At 38.8% G+C, this 27029-nt stretch overlaps 1 protein-coding gene, 1 long non-coding RNA gene and 1 pseudogene across 4 annotated transcripts; 2 read left to right on the forward strand and 1 right to left on the reverse strand.

Moving 5' to 3' along the window:
- Positions 1–15559: 15559 nt before the first annotated feature.
- On the forward strand, positions 15560–17339 carry LOC146650463 (uncharacterized). The gene is made up of 3 exons (XR_014908037.1): positions 15560–15577; positions 16721–16939; positions 17016–17339. It is a non-coding gene; the product is annotated as an uncharacterized LOC146650463 (long non-coding RNA).
- Positions 17340–17681: 342 nt separating this feature from the next.
- On the reverse strand, positions 17682–22075 carry LOC146650464 (G2/M phase-specific E3 ubiquitin-protein ligase-like). 3 transcript variants are annotated; one of them, XM_085385400.1, is made up of 11 exons: positions 21817–22075; positions 21659–21750; positions 21358–21410; positions 20109–20148; positions 19935–20002; positions 19715–19801; positions 19321–19634; positions 18911–19089; positions 18584–18756; positions 18215–18429; positions 17682–18116 (listed from the first exon to the last, which is right to left on the reverse strand). In XM_085385400.1, the coding sequence occupies exons 1-11, from the start codon at positions 21998–22000 to the stop codon at positions 17881–17883; spliced, it is 1641 nt and encodes a 546-aa protein (XP_085241526.1). In that variant the 5' UTR covers positions 22001–22075; the 3' UTR covers positions 17682–17880. The 3 variants fall into 3 exon arrangements, with proteins under 3 accessions (XP_085241526.1, XP_085241525.1, XP_085241527.1); XM_085385399.1 differs by having other exon boundaries at positions 21659–22075; XM_085385401.1 differs by lacking the exons at positions 18911–19089; positions 19715–19801; positions 19935–20002; ... (2 more) ...; positions 21659–21750; positions 21817–22075 and having other exon boundaries at positions 19321–19512.
- Positions 22076–24868: 2793 nt separating this feature from the next.
- LOC146650465 (uncharacterized) lies at positions 24869–26018 on the forward strand (annotated as a pseudogene).
- Positions 26019–27029: the final 1011 nt, after the last annotated feature.

Genomic DNA, 27029 nt, shown 5'->3' on the forward strand with positions numbered 1-27029 from the left:
AGCTGCAAAAAAAAAAAAAAAAAGGAAAGTCTAAGAAAGATCTAAGAAAAAGAACTGTAGATTTACACAAGTTAGGAAGGCCTCTGGAAGCTGTTTCTAAACAACTCTATGATCATTAGTTCAACATACTTGACAGTTTGAGTCTGGAAGAACCCAAACTGTCACACTCAAGTGACAGGAAATTGGTTAGGATGCTCAGGCACAATCCAGAAACCACCAAGCCTCAAGCCTGCCATCAATTGGAAACTGCTGGAACACCACCGTCATCCACCACTGTAAAAGTAAGTTTTATATTTGTATAGGGTGGCTGTAGCCCAGGTTGCTCTGCAATGCATTCATAGGAGTATAAATGTGTGAGAATGTTTGATAGAAAGCAGTTACACATTTAAAAACAGTGCCTGTATGAATAGGTGTGAATGGGTGAAGGGGCATGTTGTTCAAAGTGCTTTGGGTGCTCAGGTAGAGTAGAAAAATGCAAGAATCAGTCCATTTACCATTTATGTCACCATGAATGAAGAGAGCACAGCCCAAGAAAGAAGACTCTGCTTCAAAATCAATACTTTCCAGACAAGTTTTATTGTCAGACAAAGATTGGCCACATTGAGAAGAAGTATCTTTGGAAGGATAAAGGTAAGGGTGTCAAACGTAAGGACCCTGTCAAATCCTTGTCACTGTCGAGAACAGCTGCCAAGCATGGTGGTGGCAGCATCACGTTCTGGGGCTGTTCTGCTACCAGCAGAACTGGACCACTGCTCAAAGCAAATAGGATAATAAAGAAGGCTCCCTCCAAATACTTCAACATCACCTCAAACTAGCATCGAACCAAATATTAGTGGAGGTGTTACATTAGAGCCTGCATGTATAATTGTCACGGTCTGGCTGGCAGACCGTGGGGATGTGGGGAAAGGAGGACCCAAAACGCAGACTCTGCGATGCAAACAGTGCTCTTTATTTACAGTGAAAAGGCTGTAAATACAATAACTCCCCGTTGCTCCCTCGAACCCCGTGTGCGTGCTTCCCTCCGATATCTGTGCTCGTGCTCCCCGCTGTTGTGTTTCCGCACCCCCGTGCGTGCTGCCTCTCCGGACCACTCCTCCTCCTGTAGGGAAACCAGAGACGCAGCCGTCAACACTAACCCTCGGCGGGCATATACGCACAGCACAGACCTACGCTAACACACACTGACTTGGTAAGATAACTCAATGATCCCGCGTCGGTGGGAGCTCCAAGACTCTCCTAAGTAGCTCCCCCGACGAGCCCTGATCAGCGGCAGGTGTGTGGCTTCGGGTGTGGCCAGTCCCTCCGCAGGGCCACACCCCTCAGGCCTGCAGGTGGCCGAGCTCCATCCTCCAGGAACACCCGCAGACATACACACCCATACCTCGCCTAAACATATGAGTGGGACACAGACTAACACAGCACAGAGAAACACACATATGTACACGCACAGAGAAGGGGAAACGACACCAAAAATACATAATAATAACACACAGGTCCATGACTGCCCAGGGATCCTGGGTCGCCCAGTCCCAGGACCCTGACAATAATGTTGATCCTGTGTAAATGATAGAAAATCTAAAATAAATTCAAACTTGTTTGTTTTGTTTTATAAAGTCATTAAAGATGTATCGTGTACAATCGTTCCATCCTGGAAACAACATTTCAAAGAAAACACTTAATGTCCAAAATTACACTGACATTTATGCTCAGGATTAGTGAAAAGCATTTCTCTATTCTAAGCCCATTTAGGAAGGTACAGAAGAAAAATTTAGAGCTAACATATACTGTAGTTCAGCGGTCCCCAACCCTCGGGCCTCGGACCGGTACCGGTCCGTGAGTCGTTTGGTACCGGGCCGCGAGAGTTGAGGCTCAGGTGTGAAATGTCTGGTTTTCAGGGTTTTTATCGGTTTTCAGCGTTATTTTGTTATCGTTTGTATCATTAACTCAGTTTTCCTGGGTCTTTTCACGTGTGTTATGAATAAATCTTCTTTTTTTTGGAACCGGTACTACTTTTATTTTGTTGTATTTATCCGCGACACCTTAAAGGCCGGTCCGTGAAAATATTAACCGGTCCGTGGCGCAAAAAAGGTTGGGGACCGCTGCTGTAGTTGACCACATCAGCCACACTACGGTACAGTATCTTACCTTTTAAATGATACAATACCATCTGTCTGGATTTGTGATGTCATTTCAGTCACACTATAGTAAAAAGAGGATTGTTATTTCCACCAGCAGCTATTTATATTTAGCAGTATAGATCTGTTGTTGGTCCTCCCCATTCCAGAGACAGAGACAGAGACAGGGAATCCAATACCAAGACCTAAATATGTCAAAGAGCAGGCATGAATGACAGCAGATATCACACTGATGAAGTCAGGCTCAGCATGAAAAAAGGATCTAGGTGGGTTGCAAAGTATCTTTCAGACTTCCATCAACTACAGGCTAAAGTAGCTTAAATGGTGGTCCCTATGGGAGGTATGTAAATTTTCTGTAAGTAATGCCAGTCAAGAAACTGCCAACGAATAAATGAGAAGATCAACAATTATCTTCTTTCAACAAATCTTATCGTATAATTTTATCTTGGCAAAGTTGGGAAACGGCTAATAGAAATCTATCGACTGCTGTGAAAAATCAGAGCCTGCCTGAAAAAGTTAAGGATGAAAAACTAGAGCAACAGATTTTTGTATAACCCTGGGGTGGGCCTGAGGTCTCAGTGCTCTTCTCTCTCCTGGGATACAAACACAGTCCTCCTCCCTGCAGAGGGGAGTGCATCTCAAAAAACTCCCCGATTCAAGGTGGACTACACACCAAATAGAGCACAAACACGCCTGTCTGTCTGACTCTGGCAGAAGGAGGCGACACAGACACCATGTTCTGCTGTGAGAGTCACAGCTGGATCACTGAACCCAACATCACGAGAAGCAGAACATTTCTGTGCGTCAGAGAGAGCCTGGGGTGAAACCACAAGCTGTGAACCGTGAGCAGCAAGGTGGTCTGAAGGCTAGTGAACAGCAAAAGAAACCAAAAATGACTCTTTACTTCAAAAACATGACTCCATATGTTTGTATTCTTGTTATCTATCCACTCACTCATCTTTCTTAACTACTTACCAAACTTAGGGCAGTGGATGTGTGTGTGTATAATTATCTTTTTCATCAAATGCCGAGAGAATTTTCTCCAGCGTTTCCAGCAGATCTATCATCTATTAAAAATGCATCCTTTATTTTTTTTCTTTCCACTGCTGTCAATATTATAAATTGGGCACACTAAGATAAACAGATTGTGGTGCTAAATTTCCTTTTGGGTGCCACTAAATGAAAGGCAAAAGAAGTATGCAGAATGTGACTGCAGAATTAAGAGAGTTCTTGACAAAGTTATGTAGTAAATGTGACAGAAACGTGGAATTTGTGTATTTTTCATGTATTAATCTAGGGAAGTAAAGTTTTGTCTCTATTTGAATTCAGTTTAACTCAGTCTTATTCACATAGCGCCAGATCACAACAGCTGACATGGTCCCAGGGTCTCTGTAGTTCTGTGGTTTTGTTTTTTTATTAGAATTTGTGAGGATTTTGAGCTGTTTTGTTACTTATTGCCATGTTTTTAGCTGGAGCTCCCAGTTCTCACCAGTGTTTCCTTTTGTGTACACTGGCATTGTGTTGTGTGTTCTTACTCCATATTTGTTACTTCCTGGTTCATTTTGACAGTGGTTGTTTTCTAAGTCTCGTGTCTATGTTTACTTCCCATCAGGCTCATTAGGTTAATTGTCTTGAGCCATGTTTTCACCTGTTCCCCATTTCCCTCGTTATCTGGTGTGTTTATATCTGTTCATTGTCACACCATCCGTCTGGGCTGTGTGGTCCTTTGTTCTGTGCTTCCCCTACGTTTCCTAGTTTTGGATCCCTTACTCCAGCTGTGCTTTTGATTTGTATTGTTTGAAAGTACTCGTCATTAAAGCTGCTTTTTGAGTTTACCTACTGTTTTCCGAGTCCTGTGTCCATATCCTATCTGCCATGTAGCAGAACCTAGACAACAACAGCTGCTTCAAGGCATTTTATACTGCAGGATAAACCCAACAAGCAGACGACCCCCTATGGGTAAGCACATGGCAACAGTGGGAAGGAAAAACTCCCCTTTAACAGGTAGAAATTTGTCAGGGAGAGGCAGCCACCTGATGCGACTGGTTGTGGGTGAGGGGAGGGGGAGGGAGGGAGGGAGACAGGACAGAAACTCACTGTGGAAGAAGTGTTTTTATGCACTTTGCTGTATTTTGTTAACGAATAAACCAATTTTTTTTTTATCTCTAATTTATAATAATTAATAAAACAAAATGCAGTTTCTCTGATTATGCAAAGGTGAACATGCACAATACAGTATCAGTGGGGGAAGCAGGCCAGTGGAAGCAGAAATGACACAATTTTAATGGCTGCAGTTTCAGGGATACGACATCAGGTTGAAAAACTGCCGTGAGACTGTCATACATACACATTTCCATGTCAGTCAGTGAGGCGCTGACACCGTCGTAGCTCACGGACCTCAACGGTCGAGCAATAACTGTCGTCATTGTCATATTTCACATGTAATGCCTGCGTCTTATACTATATGGACACGTTCAGTCTTTCCACCACAACACATTTCCCAGCCTCCACTTGCTAAACATGAAACTGTGATATTTCCTGTCTGCTCCCCTCCTCTGCTCATCTGTTATTTTTTTAATAATGGAGAAGAAGAAGCAATATATCCTCGAGCTGAGGGAGCGATACAGGGTTAAGCATATTCTGCAGCTAATTGTGCTTTCTGGTTTTTAATAAAGAAAAACCACATGCCTGCAGGCTTGTGTGCATGTGCATGTTTGTGTGTGCACGCGCGTGCGTGTGTACATGTGTGTATTCAAGCGCCAGGGATGTGGAAACAGTTAAAAAGTGATATATTGTTTGGCTATGTGTGTGTGAGAGTATTATGCACAGCAGGAGCAATGACTATCATTTTCTAGCAATTGGGGAACAGTTGTCTGTTGCCTATTTTCAGCTTAGTTACTATTAAATAGGGCTGTTAAGGTTTTGAGCCAGAACTGCTAGACGTAAAAATGTTTTATTCACATTCGAAAGTAACTCGGAAACATGAGGCGACTCTAAAAGTTGCTGCCGGTGACGATTTCCACAACGATTAGGCAGAGAGTGGGTGGAAGAATAGTCCTGACATAGTGCAGGTAGATGATAGATGATGATGAGCAGTTGTGCCAACCAGGAATCCAGCAGGAAGTGGTGAGTAGCAACACCAGGAGGGAGGGGGAGAAAAAAAGAAAAGCAAGATGGCCCCGGGTGCACAAGGAGACCCTGACCATGCATTCATTACCAGTTAGAGGGTTTAAAACCAGTCAGGCAGTGATTTAGTCAATAAATCCCACCTCAAACACTTTTTGGTCTTCTTTCAATCCCCAGTGGATTAAACATATATTGCAGTGATGAACAAAAAACGTATAAAAAAAGGAAAGAAAATTCTCACATCTACAGAAGCAGCACAATTAGATTCACTCGGTGATTAACCCAAGTGATTAATTGATCAATTATATTAGACAATTAAAATTATAATCATTCCAGCATAACAAATAATGGCACAGTGATTAAAGTTAAATGAGCGAGTTTAGTCCTTGTCTCTGCAGAATATTTACTCCCAGACCTGATTGGCTGCCTTGGTAAGAGATATTGGCCTTAACACTGCGATTATTAGTGACTTAATGCTTGCTGAAAAAAAGAGAGAAAAAAACAACTCATAGGTAAAGCAGCGAGACAACTGCCGGTAATGTAGCTGAGCATGTGGGAAAACAGGGAAAGACAGAAAGGCGAACAGAGAGTTTAACATTCTGGATTAGCCTTCAGCCTGAATTGGTTATAATCGAACATTTGGAGCATGCAGGGAGTAAAAGTTCAAGGTCAGTTCTGTAGTCTGGTTGTAATATATTTAATAGTTCCACTGAGGCGAACGGGGTTTTTAATAGTGTTTGCATGCATGCGCAGTATTCTGTCTGTAAACGCGATAGCTCAAAACGTTTTAAATGAATTCTGATCAAACTTTGTAGGGGTGTAGAGTGAGGTCATAGTTAAAGTTCATTAAAATTTGACTTATAAGAAAGTCTTATAACTTAGAAACAACTTAGAAACTATGATTCTACTGGATAAAGATTGAATATATCATGTCACATTTGACCTTTGACCTTTTCTTTGGGGTCAAATACGATCAAACTTTCATAAAATGTATTTTATCTTCAAAATTATGCTTAAAATTCTTGCTACCTTTGTTTGTACTGTCAACATTTGGGAAATGATCCTGGTATATGGGGATTCTACATATTTACTTTTAGTTTACATCCGGGTATCATGTCACATTTGACCTCTGACTTCAGCTTTCTATTTCACGTGTGCCTTTTGCGTTGACAAGTTGACCCTGAAATGTGTTGCATCAATACGAAAGTAAGGTCAAAACAAAGACAATGAGCTGCTATATTTAGTTAGAAATATACTGTAGTAAAATATTATGTAATACGCTCAAGTTACTCATGTCCAGTTTTATAGAATAGAATAGAATAGAATTCAACTTTATTGTCATTGCACATGCACAGGTACAGGGCAACGAAATGCAGTTTGCATCCATCCAGAAGTGCTTAGTGATATAGATATATTACAATATATATTAGCAATAATATAGATATGTAAGTATATTACAGAAATGGGTCTATTATGTTATAATGTACACGGTATGAAGTATGTTGTGAATATTCTATAACTATAAATCAATAACTATCATCCATCACATTCTCCGACATAATGTTTGTGTAAACAAGGTAAACATCAGTCATGCTACACTTATCTGATTTTTACTGCACTACAAACTTCTCAAAGTGTCTTTAAAATAACAAAGAAAACAGAATGAAAATATACAAAATACAGTGTTACCAGAGATGGGCAGTAACGCGTTAAAAGTGACGTGTTACTGTAATCCGATTACTTTTTTCAAATAATCAGTAAAGTAACAGGATTATTTTCTTGGAGAAGTAATCAGTAATTAGTAACTAATTACAATTTGCAAGTAACTGACCAACACTGAGTATTACACACAGTATAGTAGAAAGAAAATACTGCTCAGAAAGCTGCCTTAGCGGTGGTTTGGACTCTTGGGGTGCCTCTTGTTTAACACCTATAGAAAGCTCAATTAAGTATAAGTTCCTATCACTCAACATATATAAAATATTGAGGAAAGAGGCCAAGTTAAAAATTGTCTTTTGAGAAATACCACACAATATAATCCAAAACAGCATTTAGGTGGAGCAGAAAGCCTCCCAAATCTCACAAAACTTAACAATAAAGTGAATATGTAAGTTTCCTTCACCCTCTGTTATTATTCACTAGTTACTGCTTTAGGGCACAAAGACTTAAGACTTCATTTGCAGAAATGAAAATATGTGAGTGTTGAAGCTTATCACTTTGTGGATTGTAGCTGCCGTTTTTATCTGAAGGGAATCTTAGGAAACAATAAGGAAGAAACACAAGTGTGGGAAAGGAAAAGCCATGAAACTGAATGGTGGGTGGATGTTGGATGGCTAAGGAGCCCATAGAGACATTATGTTCTTTATGAAGCCATAAAACAAAAGGCTGCTGCCTTTCCCTTCATCCCGTCACCACAATGACCTTCATTTGATGACCAGCCCACTTCACGGGCTCTTTAAAACCCCCGGTAATGGATGTTTATACATACTGGACTATACCACCACATATAACCATATCATCATCCTTGCAACAGCACATTGCACTGGGCAGTAATCTGCCTCAGGCCCCGGAGATTATGATTGACAGATCTGAATAAATCTTCTCATTTGGATATGCTGTGACAGAAATTAATTACCAGGCAATTGTGTCTAACATATTAATTTAGAGAAGATTATACAATGCATTAGTGCAGCGCTTATTAAACATGGTTATGTACGCCTGGGTTTGTGTATTGAAATCACACAGGCGGAAAATTCAGTCCAATTTGCCATGCTTGGCTCCCGTTAACACACTGCTGTGTCTGAAACCCTCCTTCCTTTTTCACATCCTCTCTTCTTTCTCTCCTACTCGCCTCCCCCCTCCTCCCCCCTCTTCTGTCACTACCCCCCCTTTTTTTAACTGTCTAGCATCCCACATCTCAGAGATAAAAGTGTACTGAAACCCTGAGGTCCTAACTAGTGTCAGATGGGCAGAAATAAATTTTGGCCAGGCTTGTGAAAAGAATAGAAAGAGCAACTTATTGTTTCTCACCTCAAAGAAAGCCCACATTTCCTCCCTGGAGCTGTAAGCATTAAAGAGGGAAGACATCATCCAAACTTTCCGTCTCCATCATAGAATTAGTCTGTGTACATGGAAGTAACTGAAGCAAAGTTCCAGTTTTCCAGATGATGATAATTGCTATACGGTGATGTCCGCATATTAAAATGCAGAACCGTTTGACAACAGAGCCGTAAACATCCTGGTTTCCGTTTATAGTCCACTATCATATATTGACCAGTTATATTTGATTAGGTTTGACTGTCACAGAGGTAAACAGACACTTTATAGGACAAAAGCGAGAATGAATTGATGAGTCAGTCTAATGATGACTGAGTTTTTCATTACTGTGGAAGTCAGATACTGAATTTGGCATTTCAAGTTAAAATTAGAAAATGACCTTTACTAAATAATTGATGATCTGAAGGTAAATGTTTGTCCTGGTATCCATGGAAACATACACATGACATGGAAAAACATAAAAATGAAAAAAAAGGTGTGAAATCAATTTTTAATACTTGCATTAAATGAGGATATATGTCTACGTGTGATGTGCGTTAAAGGATTGCAACAGTGTCTCAAAGCTTACATGTATATTTTCATGGCACACTGCTGCTACCAATACACATCATGAATTTCTTCAGCAGCATTTATAACAGCGCCCATCTTCCTGTGGTGTGAAGAACTTTGTTCCTCAGAATAAAACTGTGCTGTATGATGCTGCTTTTTGAACAACATAAACTATGAAACGTCTGTTCTGCTGGTTTCTCGTCACCTTCAGGAGGACTGACAAACAAATGAAGGCAGAATTGGGCGCACTGCTGCATCGCTGAATAGATTAACTCTTTGGAGGCTGTTGCCATGGTGGTGTACTCTGCTGGGATGCATGTGAGGCTGTGTAGTCGGATTTGTGTGCAGCTCTTGTAGAAGTAAATAGTTGCTGTCTGCATTTATATGTCCTCCGTATTTGGGGAATTTTTGTGCGATATCTTTTTTCTGTGCGTGCGTGTGTGTGTGTATGCCTTGAGTATTGTCAGTATAGCGTAGCGTGTTGCTCTAACAGGCTTGTCCTCCATTAGTGGCTCAGCACTGGCTTAAAACTGTGAGGGAGAAGAGAGGAGGGAAGATGGACACACACACACAAACGTGCACGCACACACTTGAACGAAAGGCAGTTTTTAAATGTAATAGCAGCATGAGCATTCAAGATGCACTACATGGACAAAGTACTGGGCCACCTACACATTGCACCTCCAGGAGCTGCTCGGCCATGGAAAGCCATGCCGTGAAGCTCCTGGGGGGCAGTGTTTGTGCTGATGTTAATGCCAGAGGTCTGAGTCAACAGAGCGTTAGCGACTTTTACGCACCTCAACACTCTGTAACTTTGTGGCTGAGTTATAGTTGCTATATGTTACCACTTTGCAATACTACCACTTACAGTCGATCGGGGAATCTCTCGAAGGGAACACATTTCTAGCTTGTCCCAACACTGGCATCCTATTACAGTAGAATTTTTAAATGGGCTCTTTAGAACAATTCATTCTTTCATAAATGTAAAAATCCAATTCTCTCATAAAGGCTTACTTTATGGCTGGCTACTTGATTTTATACACCTATGAGAACAGGACAGAAAACACATGAACTGAAACATTAGGATCTCGAACTTTGATACTTTCATCCATAAAATAAGCCTTTATTATTCTGCTATGATTGTCATGTGCATATTGCTTTGTTTAAAAGATGAAAGAAGGTATAAAAATTATCCATCCATTTTCTTTCACATATCCAGTATGGGTGGTGGGTGGGGCCAATCCACCTCTGAAGTCTGACATTTTTAGCCATTTCAAGGTCCAAACTCTTTTCGGTTCCCACGCTCAAGCAAACACAGTGGTATCACAGTTCAAAATAGCCCAGATTCCTTCATCTCTAATCAAATGTTCAGTGTGGCTGCACTCCTGTTGCAATAAAGTTTTACACCCAGGCAACCATAAAAAAAGAGGATTTGTGAAGTTTAATGGTGCTTGTAGTTAGCAAGAAGTTATCCTGCTAGTTTCCCTCTAAAGGTGACATTCAGGTCTGCTATCACTTTAGACTGTCAGCATTAATTTCGTTAAAATAACGTTAATGCCATAACCGCATTAATGTGGTAAATCTCCGTTAGTGAGTATGTGTGGATCGCCCCGTGCATGGGGCTGCACCGCATCAATGCGTTAGCGCGGTTAGCTCGTTAATGCTAGCGGCGTACAGCCCCACGCACACCGCCGCAAAAACTCACTAACAGAGATTTGCCACTTTAATGCGGTTATGGCATTAACGTCATTTTAACGAGATTATCGCTGACAGCACCACTTTAGACATAAACGAAGATAGAAAAACAACATTTGTAGGGGTATTGAATTTGGGCTGTCTGGTGGCTAGCTACAGAGCTATGATTAGAATAATACAAACACATTAGCAGAGTGACGATGTTAAAGTCAGCATGAGGGTCCCTGATGGGCGGAGACAAATGTGGTCATAGGGAAGGGTAAAGATGCTTCAACGAATACTGTAAATACTGTACATCTCTAAGTGTATTGCAGTTTTAAGAGTAAGTCAAAATTATATGAGCAATTTTTCAAATACTTACACAGTGAAATCCACAAGAAAAAAAATGTACAAAAAAATGATAAGACTCCACATCGCATGCCATGTTGGATAAACTGATGCGACTGTGATTACTGCTACTGACTGATGAGATTTTCCAAAGTTACACCATGTTCAGCTGTTGCAGTGTGAAGTTCATGTTCAATCTTTTTTTTCCCGTAAATCAAACTATCAACCTTAAACCGATTTCCACAAAAATAGGAACATTTTATTGATTGAGTTAAAGCCAGAGGGCAAAAAGAATTTTACACGTTGCCTTTTTTTGTCAGTTGCAGCCATATAAATGTGTGATGGATTAATATAGTCTAATGTGGCACCCGAGGCCAGTTACTGTACTCCATAAATCCCATATTTACTGACAGTGAGGTAGCTGTCAGTCAGACACACAAGGACAGTTCACTGCACCAGAAACATACTGGCATCCCCCTCTGTGTGTGTGTGTGTGTGCGTGTGCAGGTGTGCGTGTGTGAAACTAGGGTGTGACTTTGAGTCTCAGTTTGACAGAGAGAGATGGAGGTGTAATCACTCCCTAGATGTTTCATGGAGAGAAAAGTGAGACCAAGGAAGAAATGGCAGCAAAGATATATTTAGAATCAAGCTTTTCAGTTTTTTGTACAAAACAAAGAGAAAAAAAAAACAGATTTGGGTTTGAAGGTGCTTTTCAAATTTTCACACACAGGGGTTTGATATTGCAATACATTTTTGACTATTGCTTTCTATAGAGAAACAGCTTCTTACATTATACGCAGTATTTAGACATCAAAACATGTTGCTTCTGTGGTGCCTACCAACAACATCTAGCCATCTGAATGCCAGCCTTCCTAAAGAAGTGTACAATATTCTACTTTTAATTAATATTCAATTTTACACACAGCTATTACAGTTTCTAGGTGTTGTTCTCAGGTTGTTCAGTAGCATTCCTTTTTTATTCATCAGGCTGTTCTAAAAGCTCCCTGAAATGCCTCCAGTTGATCCAAAACACTGAGGTGAGAGCACTAACAGAGCCTAGAACAAGAGATCATATTTCCCCCATGATAGCTTTTTCTTCCCCCACTGGCTTCCTGTTAGATTCACAATTGAATTAAAAATGCTTCTTCTCACTTATAAAGGATCATATTATCCCAATGGGATTTGGATATAGGGATACTTGTAGTTCCTAGAGTTTTCAACAGTAGAGTGGGAGGATCCACTGGAATCGGCTCCCAATTTGGGTCCAGGAGATTTTAAGATGAGGCTTAAACTTTCCTCTCCACCAAGTCAGGCTTTGCTTGTGGATCAAATCCTTATTTCACTCATATAAATCATATAAATCAATTTAGAACTTTTATGTCATGTGCTTGTTTTGGATTTTTAGTTGATATTCGGTTTCTCTCCATTAACATGAAACTACCATGAAAATTAGAGCTAGTTTAATGTTACAGTGCATGACTGGGTCATTGAGAGAAATAACCATTATTTCAGTATAAGCAATAATCATCATAGTTGTAATAAATGGCTGTGAGAGAGTGCAAAAACTTGAGGGACAAATGTTTGAAAAACCAAACAAACAAAAAAACTAAACAACCTTTTTTCCTTCTGGGTCAGGAGGAGGAAAAAAGTTTATTTGGATCATGGGTGGCATCACATGTAGAACAGCAGGAACCAAAAGTTTATTATCACCACCAAAAAGCATGACTGCTGAAAACTTCATCATCCACTTTACGTAGCTTCCTCTCTACAAAGCTCCACAATGACTGATCAGAGAAGCCTAAGTCAGCCATTACTGTGGGCTTAACTCAGTCAACCTATATATAAAAGAGGAATATTAGGGGAGAGAAAGGAACAAAGGTATGTGTGTAGAAGAAGACGTAAAGAGAGGAGGAGGAGAAAAATATTTGACCCCTTTCTCCTCAAACTCTCTTTCTGAACACACACACACACACACACACACACACACACACACACACACACACACACACACACACACACACACACACACACACACACACACACACACTTCCCAAAGGTTAATGTGATGCTAATGTGGTCTATATTGAGAGGGTGATCATTATTTTCAGACCTTTGGTGCAGTCCTCACCTGTGTGCGAAATTTATTTGCAGAGGTAGAAGTACCACCTTCACTTCACTTAAGGCTTAAAATAGCGACGTCCAGATGTGCATTGCAAGGAATACTTTTAGCATTCAAGTGCTATCAGGGTATTATTTTAACTCATTTTGAAATCTACCACTTTTAATCGACAAATCTCTTTATAAGAGTTAAACAATGATCTTGTTATCGAGTGTTTCCTGCATAGCCAAAGTCTGACACAGAGTTCAGCCTGTGACTGAACAACAGAGAAGTAAAGAGGCTTCAAGGTAATTATTGTATATTAATTATTTATTCTAGGTCTGTTTTTTAAAGAAAGGGTACCTATTAGAGTTTTTGTCTTGATATTTGTTGCTGTGTATTTTGTTGCCCAATGCAGGATGATTTTCTCCTACCAAAGACCATAAAGTAATCTTCTCTTATCTCATATAGCTTATTCCCAACTCTGCCACAGAGCTCAACTGCTGCCCAAACATATTACAAGCTAATGAATAAGTCCCACGTCAGTGGATAAGAACACTTTCACCACTTTTGACAAAGCCCTAATGTCTGATATATACGGTGGCTGGGAAGTGCAAAGCGCAACAAATTAAAAAACGGCAACAAATTTAAAATCCGCAACAAATTAAAAATCCACAACAAATTAAAACTCCACAACAAATTAAAAAACCGCAACAAATTAAAAATCCACAACAAATTAAAAAACCGCAACAAATTAAAAAACCGCAACAAATTAAAAATCCACAACAAATTAAAAAACAGCAACAAATTAAAAATCCACAACAAATTAAAAAACAGCAACAAATTAAAAATCCACAACAAATTAAAAAACCGCAACAAATTAAAAAACCGCAACAAATTAAAAATCCGCAACAAATTAAAAATCCACAACAAATTAAAAAACCGCAACAAATTAAAAATCCACAACAAATTAAAAAACCGCAACAAATTAAAAAACCGCAACAAATTAAAAAACCGCAACAAATTAAAAATCCACAACAAATTAAAAAACCGCAACAAATTAAAAATCCACAACAAATTAAAAAACCGCAACAAATTAAAAAACCGCAACAAATTAAAAATCCACAACAAATTAAAAAACAGCAACAAATTAAAAATCCACAACAAATTAAAAAACAGCAACAAATTAAAAATCCACAACAAATTAAAAAACAGCAACAAATTAAAAATCCGCAACAAATTAAAAATCCGCAACAAATTAAAAAACAGCAACAAATTAAAAAACCGCAACAAATTAAAAATCCGCAACAAATTAAAAAACAGCAACAAATTAAAAATCCACAACAAATTAAAAAACCGCAACAAATCAAAAATCCACAACAAATTAAAAAACCGCAACAAATCAAAAATCCACAACAAATTAAAAAACCGCAACAAATCAAAAATCCACAACAAATTAAAAAACCGCAACAAATTAAAAAAACGCAACAAATTAAAAATCCACAACAAATTAAAAAACAGCAACAAATTAAAAAACCACAACAAATCAAAAATCCACAACAAATTAAAAAACCGCAACAAATTAAAAATCCACAACAAATTAAAAATCCTTGACGGAAAGGGATTGTCTGAAATACCGGAAGTGGCACAACGATTAGGCTTACTCCATATTTGTAGCTCAAAAAAGTGATTCGGGATGTCAACAAACGTTGAGAAACTCACGCCTCACAGCGCTTCCTTATCACCCTGACGGTGCTTGCTGCACTACATAGAGAACCGGAAAATGTTTTGCCCGTTTTGTGGCGTTAGCTTCAGCCTCTTCACCCCTTTTTGTGCTTCCTGTGGACGGTCTCTGGAGCTTTTGCGGGACACATACCAGGCTGAAGGATCAGACACCCTACAGTACTGCATTAAATATTTCAACGAAGGTCACTCATATAGTGTTATCATGGACATGATGTTAAGTTTGCATGGTGTAAAGATAAGTTTAAGGAGTCTTAAAAGTAAACTTAATAATGCTGGACTTTACCGAAGAAAATATTTTCACTCCAGAACAACGATCATTAACGCAATCAGAGCGGAGCTTCAAGGACCTGGGCGATTGTTTGGGTATCGAACAATGTGGCAGGTACTTAAACAAAAGCATCATCTTAAAGTGAAGAGGGATGATGTGATGAAAATACTCCGGGAGCTTAATCCTCATGGATGCCAGATGAGAACACGCAGAAGATTCATTAGGAGAACCTATCATTCGCTGGGACCCAACTACATGTGGCATGCTGATGGTTATGACAAGCTCAAACCATTCGGTTTGGCCATTTCAGGGTGCATTGATGGATTTTCACGCAAGGTTTTGTGGCTAGAATGTGGACCAACCAATAATAATCCAGTGGTTATAGCTTACTATTACTTGTCATGTGTTGGGAGCCTTGGTGTTGTACCGATGAGACTGAGAACTGACTGTGGGACAGAAAACGGCATTATGGCTGCAGTTCAGTGTGCACTACGTCACCATCATGATGACCACTTCAGCGGAGAGTCCAGTCACATGTTTGGTTCATCAACGAATAACCATATATCGAAAAGGAAGGTAAATATAACATTTAATTTTGCCTGATATTTAAAGGCGTAACAAATTTGAATGTCGTGCAAAAGTTGATTTATTGTCAGTCTGCCCCAGGGCAGCTGTGGCTACAACTGTAGCTGCCTCCACCAGTGTGTGAATGTGAGAGTGAATGAACAGTGGAATTGTAAAGCGCTTTGAGGGCCTCGAAAAGCGCTATATAAATGCAATCCATTATTATTATTACTGTTGTTATTATTATTATTATTATTTCAGTAATTCAACTTAAAAAGTAAAACCGATATTAAATACTCATTGTATGCCAAACTATACATTTTTAGCCCATTTAGTAATTATGATGATTATGCTTTGGAACTTAAGAAAAACCCAACTTCAAAACCATAATATTGTGAAAAGGTTAAATATTTTAGACTTAAAGTGCCACTCTACTATGAGCTAATTAATTCAAATCATCTGCAAAGGGTTCCTGAGCCTCTAAATGGTCTTTCTAATTCAGGAGGACTCACAGGATGGACATGACTGCTGTCCTGACAGCTGTGGGGAAAAAAAACATAATTGACACCCTCCATAAAGAACACCTTAAAAGAATTTGAATGTTCACAGAGACTATCAAAGCACATTAATAGAAAGTTTTGTCTAATGTAAGTGTGGATGAAAGGGGTGTAACATAGTGTAGTGGCTAAGACCTCAAGGCTGCTACTGAAGCATCCTGGTCTTCCATAACACCTCAACAGATCCACAGACTGATAGCATCCATACCACGCTGCATGGAGGCAGTAATTTATGCAAAAAGGACCCAAACAAATAGAACATACAAATTGTTAGAGACATTGAATTTGGGTTTTTCATAAGTTCTACGTCTTAATCATTAACATTGTAAGAAATACTTGAAATACCTCACTTTGTATGTAATGACTCAGTATCGCTAATTTCACATTTAATTAGAATTCCTAAAATAAATTAACTTTTGCACATTACTGAAATGTTTTAGAGTTTTGCCTGTATGCAATCCCTTTCGATAGAAAACATTTAAACTGACTGGAGTCTATATATGATTCAGTTAAAATGAACTGTAAAGTGCCATGCGATGACGTGTTGTGAAACGATGCCATGTAAACAAACTAAACTATCTCTAAACAATTTTTTTAGGGCTCAGTTTTGGTTGGAGCTGTTTGCGGATCTTCGAGATGCTGGACACTTCAATGGAAGTCACGAGCATCAGTGCCTTTTGAGATTTTGCTTCACTGTCATTGTTCAGAAGGATCTTGATGAATGTGTGAAGCTGTGGAACACTCATCGGATTCGTCCCTCAAGAACAGCTTCATGTCCAGGAGGTGTGCCAAATGAACTGTACTACCTACCCCACAGGTAACGGATAATAATGATCAAATAATTACTTTATGTGTAAACCTATATTAATGCAATTGTCTTCCATTGATCACAGATACGGCTCCAGAGACTGTGGATTCCTGATTCAACAATCTGAACTGGACGCTTTTCCTGAGTCTAGGCTGTCAGTAGTTGTATGTGGGGACTCAAACATACAGGAGTATCTGAATTTTGTAATGGAGCAAAATCATTTTCAAAAGCCCGTCTGCTGGGAGTCTGCCACTGAACTTTACATGAAGTTAATAGAAATTGCAAATTTCTAAAAAAAACAAAAACCTGGCTTTTTGTTGTTTTCACCAAAACCTATAGCATATGCTGCTTTTTTGAACTAGGCTACATGAGTTGGCTGAAGACGCCAAAAGTTTAAGTTTGTGTTTGTAAAAGCATATTCTTACTGAATGTCTTGATAATTCTGGTCCTTGTTTAGCTGATGGAAGTTGAGATACAGTCCTGAACATTTATATAAATAATAAATCAAATCAAAATCACATCTTGCACTGTATTGTGTGTTTATTACAACTTTTAAGAGTAGAACACAGTACACCTTTAAATGCCTTTACTTTTAGTAGCACTGTCAAAACTTTGAACAAATCAAGTCTAGCGATTGCATTTTAAATCTCCTTTGAACAGATGTACCTACATTTTAGAATAAAAAAAACATGCTCAAATACATAACAGATTTCTGGATAAGTCCCGTAGCAAAATACCTACAGAATTTACAATGTAATGCCAAGAAGAAGCAGCTGTAAGTAACTGGGTTATCTAATAAAACTACAATAAACCTGGTAAACTATAATGGATTTGTGCTGTACCGCCAGTATGTCCCACCTTCTCCTATTCATAACATATTTAAAAAAAAATTTGACTTAAAAACTTGAGGAATAAATCAACAGCAGGTTTGAACTACAAGGCCAGACATTCTAGAAACATCCAAATCCTGGGGAGTTTTGAATTCCAAAATCCATGTTGGATTTAAACAAGGAATATGAAGTTATCATTGGTAGTTTCAATAAGTTTAAGCATGTATTTGCCATCGGGAATAAAGAGTCATCCAGGAACTGTAGGCTTGGTAGTGGATCTAATCCAGAAGGTGGCAGTGATGTTAGCCCAGTTGCAAACATCAGAACATCGCCCAACGACACAGCAGTTTGTGATTCTGCAAAAAATTTTAAAAAAAATTAAAAAATTATATATGTATATGTGAATTCAACACATTGTCTTGTAATGAGTACTAAAAGAAATACTGGTATAAACCTTCACAGTCCAGCAGATAGTCTGACCAGTAGCCCACAGTTTGACTTTCCAGACGTCTCCTGTTACTTCCAGATGGGCTGAAGTCAGGTTTGAAAAGTCTCTCAAGTTCAAGGGCTGTGAGTTTCTTTTCCATGTGACACAGGACCGGGGAAAGCAAAGTAGGGTGTTGCTGGAGTGCACTCAGGAAATTAAGTGCTGAAAGACCCTCTTTAAATCTAAAGAATGAGGAGAACTTTGTGTCATTTACCAGTTCATAGTACATGCACAAACTATGGACAAACTGTGAACTTTGGAAACCTTGGAGAATGTAAAATATTTCAGTCGGAAATTATGAACAACACTGTCATAACAATAATTCACCTGTCTCACCTGTCAATTACAGATGAATTTCGAGCAATTATATACCACCGGAGATAGTCAGACACAATGTCTTTCTTTTCCTCAACTGTGGAAACATGCCTTAGACAACCAGCCACCTGTAGCATAGTACTGTGTTTTATGACACAGTCACGCAGGACATCCACTGAACCAGCACTGTCGATCTGAAAAACCCATAAAAATGGACATACACAATGTAAGCTTACGTGTCTGATTTTCATTCCTGTTTTTTCCCTACACAAAGAAAGAATTTTTTAATGTCATACAGATGAAGAAGCTGTAGTTCTATCCTGCATTCAAATCCTGCGCTGTCCTCACCTCTTGTAAAGCTTTCCCTATGTCGTCATCTGTGACTGAGGCAACTGTTGCTTTTACTGAAGTCTGGCCTGCAAGATAATGTACCAGCTCTTCTGACAGGAAATGGGGCCCTGGACCACCATGCACAACTGACACGGCTATCATCTTTCCTGCTAGGTAGTATTCATCCTCCCTTACAGCTGTGAATGAATACAGTAAATGATAAACTCTCTCACACACACACCTCTCTCTACCGATCGATCAGATCCGATCGATGTCAGATAGATCGATCAGATAGACAGACTAATGCTGTTTTGAAATAATCCAAGAAATTATTATGAGTTGCTTCTGATAATAATTAAAAACAAATTGATTTAAAAGTCCAAAAAAGTCTTTAAATTAAGTTTATCAAACATCTGATCATTGCATACCCTTTGCATTGTAGACGAGGAATCGACGTCCTTCGGGTCCATCAAAAATGGGACGATCTTTCATGTGTTTCATTAGCAGACTCAAAAACTCTCGTTTTGGGCCACCTGCATCAAGTCCTTCTTCTAGAATGCCAGAATCATCAGTAAATTTAACCAGCATGTCATTGGTTTCAGAGTATGACAACCGCCTGAAACCCCTGACTGCTCCATCCCAGACATTTGCTCTTGAGATGTTGAATCTGCTGACACTTCCATGATGAATAGCACTGGGTAAGTTTGCAATGATGTCAGGTAGATTAATGTTAACGTCTTCCCTGTAATCACAAAAATGAAAGACCGAATGCAAGACTATACAATTTAGTGTTGTTATTTGAAGTAGTATTTGATATTTTACAGTGCTCTGTCATCAATCGGTGAAGCAACTTCAACCAGCTCTTCATCCTCGTCCTCAATGCAGGGGGCACACAGGTCTGCATATTTACTGTTGAGAAATTATAATTCCAACATTAGAATAACTTCTATTCACCCTTTAATTATCTTTACCCATTTCACAAACCCAAACGTGTACTGTAGTTACAGATTTAAAATTACATATAAGACACAATTTTATTTACCTATAGGGACTCATGACTGGATTCGTTTCGTTTTGGTGATCAAGATCCTCTGTATCAGATATTACAATCTGGAAAAAAAAGAACAAAAATTGCATACTGTATATAAACATACATAGCTTTGTACTATTTCAGCAATAGCAAAAAACGTCATGCTGACATAAATTGCCCAAATACCTGACATGGCTGTATGATAGATGAAGGTCCTGGAGCATGTCTGAAACAGAATAAGAGTATTGGAATTAAAATGTCCAGATAAGAAGCTCATACAGTTCAATATTATTTATGATACCAACATTATAAAAAGGCTATGAAACCAATAAATATTTATATTAGGGCGGGGCAATAAAATAACAATATGTATTGCAGTATACTTTTCTCTCAAAGGAAATATGACACTATTGCAATAGAGCTATCCATCCATCCATTTTATATGCTGCTTATTCCTCTAATCACTCTTTTTTTTCATTGACATAAGAATAGTCAATCCTTATCAAGTAGCGCAGCAACCAATCGCTCTGGGAACAGCATCATGTCCAGTTAGGGTGACTTGTTACCTGCAGCACAGTGAAGTAGCAGCGCCACCCGTGGAGATGTTTGGGCACCATTTACATCTAAACCAACCATTAAAATAAATATACAAGGAGAGATTAGGAGAATTTGCTTTTATTTCTTAGCTTATTCATTTGATATTGACAAAGACTTTGTCAATTTTATGTCTGTTCTCCTGTAAAACTTACTGTAAACTAAGATTTATGTTTAGAATCATTCTTTTTTGTTTTTAAATGTAATTGACCAAGCAATTGAGTGATCTGGTGTTTGTTGTCTTTTGAAACTGGAAATCTTTATCCCTGACTTTTGATTTAGTTTTTAACATGTACCTTTTTTTAGTTATCTGAAACGGATGTAATATGTTAATACATCCGTCTGTCTGAACTTATGACAGGAAATAAATATTTAAATCAAAACAAGCTTCTGAGGATTTCACATCTTACTTATGTGAAATTTTAAGTTCACCTTGTAATCGGAAGGTTGCCGGTTCGAGCCCCGGATCGGACAGTCTTGGTCGTTGTGCCCTTGGGCTAGACACTTCACCCATTGCCTACTGGTGGCGCCAGTGTTCGGCAGCCTCGCCTCTGTCAGTGCGCCCCACGGTGGCTGTGGCTACAATGTAGCTGCCATCACCAGTGTGTGAATGTGTGTGTGAATGGGTGGATGACTGGATGTGTAAAGCGCTTTGTCCTTAGGGACTAATAAAGCGCTTTACAAATACAGGCCATTTACCATTTACCATGAGCAACGGCACATTTAATATGTACAAATCTAGCGGTTTATATCGTGATCAATATTCCCTGAAATAAAACAAAGACATATATTGTATTGCCCAACTCTAATATATAGCAGAACAAGCTCTTAAATAACTTACTCCTTCTCTGCATGTTTACCATTAGGGGTACTCTGGTCTTGTGGTTTGAAAACCTAAGATGAAAAACATGCACTTTTCAAAGCTTTCACCAACTTCGTATCGCATTTAGATAGTTCATCAATACTTAAAAAAAATACTTTTTTAAAGAACATATAATCACACAATGAAAATAATAGACCCATGGATGTTACAGAATTATGATCATTATAGAGAAAAAAAATAGAGCACTCAGAGGACATGCACCTCTGCCAGGGCCACTCACAGGCCTCTGGCATGGTGGAGAGGGAAAAAAAGTACACACCAATGTGTCTGCCTGGTTGAACTCAGCTGTGCTTCTTGATGTAATCACAATCTCAGGGTCCGAGTCTGAGGTACCATCCTCTGCAATCAGAGCTGAGAAAGTAGACACATTATTAGTTGTTGTATATGTAAACACATCAAAATATAAAATTAACAAACCTCGTTTGAAGTGGCTCTCTGGGCAAATGAATAGAGAAATCCTGTTGTAGTTCTTTCCTATTTCCTCTTTGTAGTCTGCCAATCGGAATGGCCTTTCTGTCCCAGGCACATTTATCACCTCTGTGCAGTCAGGATACAAAAGGACATATGGTCCCTCCACCAAGTCCTTGTTGAATGTTCTCATTTTTTCTACAGCCTGCTTCAGGAGGTCAGGGGCTGTAATTTCGGGGGTAATAAATAAGGGCAGTGTTTTCCCTCTTAGCGGTTTTAAGTTGGTTTGTTGTGACACCATAAATCCGATATTGATCTACAAACAAATAATAAAAGCCAGATCACTTTAAGAATAATTGCCAAATCCTCGTTTATAAAGTTACCTGTGATGGCTTACTTTGACAGGTTTACTCTGTTGCTTGAGTTTTAATTTTGCTCCACAGCTGAAGGCCTGACGCTCTTTGGATTTTGATTTTTTGTACTCCATGAACTGCTTGTATGACGGACATGTTTGTTCTGGTTGAATGAAAAACGTTTGACATCAAAACGGGGTTAGCACTCTCCATTACTAAACGTAGACGAGAATACAGTATAAGGAAACAGAAACAGAAACCGGAGCCAAAATGGTAAATAAACGTGCTATTTAACTGAAATAGCATAGACTGTCTGAAGAGAACAAAAAGTGAGTAATATATCAAAATTACTTTGTTCAGAATTTTCTGTTTGTTTTGATGTCCCCGGGGAGTTTGATCCTTCAGCCTGGTCTGTGTCCCGCAAAAGCTCCAGAGACCGTCCACAGGAAGCACAAAAAGGGGTGAAGAGGCTGAAGCTAACGCCACAAAACGGGCAAAACATTTTCCGGTTCTCTATGTAGTGCAGCAAGCACCGTCAGGGTGATAAGGAAGCGCTGTGAGGCGTGAGTTTCTCAACGTTTGTTGACATCCCGAATCACTTTTCTGAGCTACAAATATGGAGTAAGCCTAATCGTTGTGCCACTTCCGGTATTTCAGACAATCCCTTTCCGTCAAGGATTTTTAATTTGTTGTGGATTTTTAATTTGTTGCGGTTTTTTAATTTGTTGTGGATTTTTGATTTGTTGCGGTTTTTTAATTTGTTGTGGATTTTTGATTTGTTGCGGTTTTTTAATTTGTTGTGGATTTTTAATTTGTTGCGGTTTTTTAATTTGTTGTGGATTTTTAATTTGTTGCGGTTTTTTAATTTGTTGTGGATTTTTAATTTGTTGCGGTTTTTTAATTTGTTGTGGATTTTTAATTTGTTGCGGTTTTTTAATTTGTTGCTGTTTTTTAATTTGTTGCGCTTTGCACTTCCCAGCCACCGTAGATATAGGTTGTTTTTTAATAAACTGTTATTGCAATATTAAAATCTATAGGGTTTTTAGCATCCATGTAATAATGTAATATTAGCATTATATTTGAATGAAAGGAGCTCCTGTTAAAAGCAAGAAAATGCAGAAAAATTATACCGGCTTTATCCTTTATGATTACTGCCTGTTTTATAAGCAAGTAGGGAGAAATATCAGCCTGCTGCCGACACGTGCTGAAATTTGACTGTGGTAGGTACAGCGGGGAAACGTTTCTTCATTAAATAAATCAAGTGCTTGGAAAAGGTTAACATTTGCATTGCACCAATAAAAAGAAAAAAAATCTCAATTTTGTCAGCGGTAACATTTCTCTGTCTGTGCTGTCAGACTAATTAAACTGAAAGAAACAGTGCAGTCGGTTAAAAACAACCAACTATAAGGATTACCCGAGTGTATGAGCTTGATTCATTTCAGTGCAAACAATGAAAGAGACATTGTATATTGTAAGTTCTCAAAATAATATTGATGTATAAGGATGTGTGTGTGTGTGTGCATGTGTGTGTCATGCGCAACATTTGGCTGGGAATAGCTAGAATGGAGTTCATATGTCACAGCAGGTGTTGGTTTAATTGAATCAATCAGCTCCCGCTGTGGCCAATCACCAACTTAACAAAATGCCACAGAACTCCCCCCATTTCCCATCACCGACATGCTGCACTGTGAAGGCTGCAGGGTCACATTCTCATTTTCTTCTTATACTGAGTCCAAGAAATAAGTGGGAAAAAGGAAAACTCTGTCTGCAGACTTACTTTTTGTTTGAAAATGGGAAGTCTTGTTTTTCCATCTACTATTTTATTTTTACATCATACCACTGTGTTTTCTGCTGATGTACAGTTAGGGACCATAATTTATCGAACAAAGACACAATTTATGTAGTTTTGCTTGATTTAATTAAACAATTAAGGTGTAATCTAAAGGGTTTACAAAATATAAAAATTTTTTAGGTTGGTGGGTGTAACCACTTGCCACACAAGACATCATGAGCACCACTGCATCTATGCAGTCCCAGTGGTCACAAGACTGTGTAACCAGCCTTAGCAGCAATAACTGGAAGTAATGGTTTTCTATATGACTGTATGTTTTTTGCACTGCACTGTGCAATAATTGTAAAAAAAAATCTCCACTTTGGTTTAATTTGTTGTCTTGTTGTTATATCCTGATGCAACTTTGCAAACCCAAGCTGTGCTGCCATCCTCTCAGTAGAGAGAAGAAACAAACCACACTTTAAATTTCTTCTAACTGTACTGCCATGAACTTTAACACTTAACATGCTACCTGTGGCCTGTAGAGTCTGAGCTGTTGAGATTTTTCATTTGGTTTTGCAGTTTTTCTGATTGTTGCACGGTCTGACCTTGGAGTGTATTTGCTGGGATGTCTGCTCGTGGGAAGATGGTGGCCTTGTGTTCACACACACCTGAATGCGCCAGATCAGCAAACTGCTAAAACCAGAGCTGCTCACACTTATTAACTGATCACGCTGATGATCAGTTAATCAAATGCGTTTGATTATAAGCACGTGGCCTGACACAGGATCAGAACTCTGCATTAAACGTGTTACTGGCACATATTTGTATTCCTGCTATATAAACAGTTCTGACAGGGATTATTGATTGTGAGCTCCCTGCAGTGTAATTACCAACCTACAGTTCACATCTCTCATCACTAAATATTTTTCTTAACCCTCTGATGCATAGTGGTCACTGGAGTGGACAGCTACTAAAACGTACATATCTCTTTAATGCATTGGTTTCTATGGTGGAACTGCATATTAGCCTCTAGAGTGCTCTCTGCTGCCATGCTCCATTGAGGTCAATTCAGTGTTCAGTTAGTGCAACTGCAAGTAAATTTCCTCTGAATCAAAGATGGCAGACAAACTGTCACCCCTGCCGACCACTGCTGGCATATCCTGTCAATCCTTCTATGCTAAAAGAGCCCAACAGGTAAAAAAAATATGATGATATGCAGTAACATCTAGGGAAGGATATTATCTGTTTGGAATAAGAAATTGTTATGTCTAATATGTAGAAAACTACAATTAACCATGTGTCCACTGTAGTGGACATCATGCATTACCCACTATATTTTTTTAACATAAGTCATAAATTGTCTCACTGTTTTTTGGGACTGTTTTGGTTATTATTAAGCATATAATTGTTACATTTATAAGCTACTCATTTAAAATATATATTTCTGTGCAGATCAGCTGTAGTTTGAGTTACTATAATAATTATTTTATCATATTTTGTAGACTTCAAATGCAGCAAAGAATAAGGCAGCGTACAGAATAGTCCAGGAAATTCCATCCAGCTCCAGTGATGATGATTTCATTGATGAGTGCAGTGATGAGGAGTTCAGTGATAAGTCCAGTGATGATGAGAGTGGCTGCCAGAGCAGAACAGAGACATAGGAACTACGGATGATGAAGACACAGACAGTCAGGATGCAGAAAGTGAGAACGATGAGGGGCAGGATGAAGAGGAAGGTCAGTATGATCAGGGAGCTGTGGGAGATGGGTACATGGCACCTGACCATACTCAAGCCCGCAAAAATATTTGGAAAGTCCAAGACAATGACTTGGTTGGAGACTTGCCTCCTTTTCTAGGAGAGTGGAAATTGAATGTGGAGGGGAAGGATCCCATAGATTTCTTCAGACATCTGTTTCCAGCAGATCTAATTGATAATATAACATACAACACCAACTTGTATGGGAAAGAACTGTCAGTAACAAGAGAAGAGATTCACCCTCCAGCAATGCAAAAGAGGAAGACCCAGTGGGACCCCACAACCCGTGAAGTGGAGAGCAGTCACCAAAGTAGCCTGTGAGGTCAGGTTTGCCAAAGGATATCACTGGCCCCAACTGACCGAGGTGAAAAATGCAAACAGGTGCCATGATGTTGTGTGCACACGGAAGACCAAATACATCTGCATGCAATGCTGTGTGCCATTGTGCCCTGGATGCGTTGCAAACTTTCGCACAGCCTAGGTGTGATGAACATAGAACTGTTTGGAGATGCAGAGACTAAGATGTCAGTTTGTGTTTTCTTCCAGCATGCTACTAAGGGCTTGGTAATACTGTCCTGCATCGTTATAGAACTGTGTAGACTCAAAAATGTTTCTCTTGTTGGAGATAGTTTGCCATATTCAGGTGTAGGATTCACAGCTAGGACTGTTGATTGGTTTTGTTATTTACGTCTAAACATTGGGGCCTTATGAGTTGAAAGTTCCAAAAAAATTGCTGAGATGTTTTTCAAAGGATACAAGCAAACAAGTGTTTGTATATTTACAATAGAACACAAGGTAATTAATTTTTACAGTAAATTCACAGTATTTCATGCTAAGTGCTCAGGCGCATGTAGTCCACTGGAGTGGACAAGTTTATAACTTTATAAAAAAACATATTTTTGGAAAAAAAAGAGTTAAACATTTTTTTTCATGTCCTGAGAAGAATAAAAGCACTTAAGAAAAAAATCTTGACCAAGGCTTTCATAATTCATGCATCAGAGGAAAACTCTGTCTGCAGACTTACTTTTTGTTTGAAAATGGGAAGTCTTGTTTTTCCATCTACTATTTTATTTTTACATCATACCACTGTGTTTTCTGCTGATGTACAGTTAGGGACCATAATTTATCGAACAAAGACACAATTTATGTAGTTTTGCTTGATTTAATTAAACAATTAAGGTGTAATCTAAAGGGTTTACAAAATATAAAAATTTTTTAGGTTGGTGGGTGTAACCACTTGCCACACAAGACATCATGAGCACCACTGCATCTATGCAGTCCCAGTGGTCACAAGACTGTGTAACCAGCCTTAGCAGCAATAACTGGAAGTAATGGTTTT

Source organism: Rhamphochromis longiceps, linkage group LG16 (genome assembly GCF_057381845.1).
Source record: "Rhamphochromis longiceps isolate RC_006_pf linkage group LG16, R_longiceps_female_GT1.1, whole genome shotgun sequence".
Lineage (NCBI taxonomy): Eukaryota > Metazoa > Chordata > Actinopteri > Cichliformes > Cichlidae > Rhamphochromis > Rhamphochromis longiceps.

Excerpts from the sequence above, each read along its gene's own strand:
- LOC146650464 (XM_085385399.1), bottom strand. The coding sequence starts at position 22,000 with ATGAGAACATTCAACAAGGACTTGGTGGAGGGACCATATGTCCTTTTG. Across the intron at positions 20,149-21,357 it reads GGTAAACATGCAGAGAAGGA|ACATGCTCCAGGACCTTCAT; the intron begins GTAAGTTATTTA and ends ATTCTGTTTCAG. Across the intron at positions 19,802-19,934 it reads CCAGTCATGAGTCCCTATAG|TAAATATGCAGACCTGTGTG; the intron begins GTAAATAAAATT and ends ATTTCTCAACAG.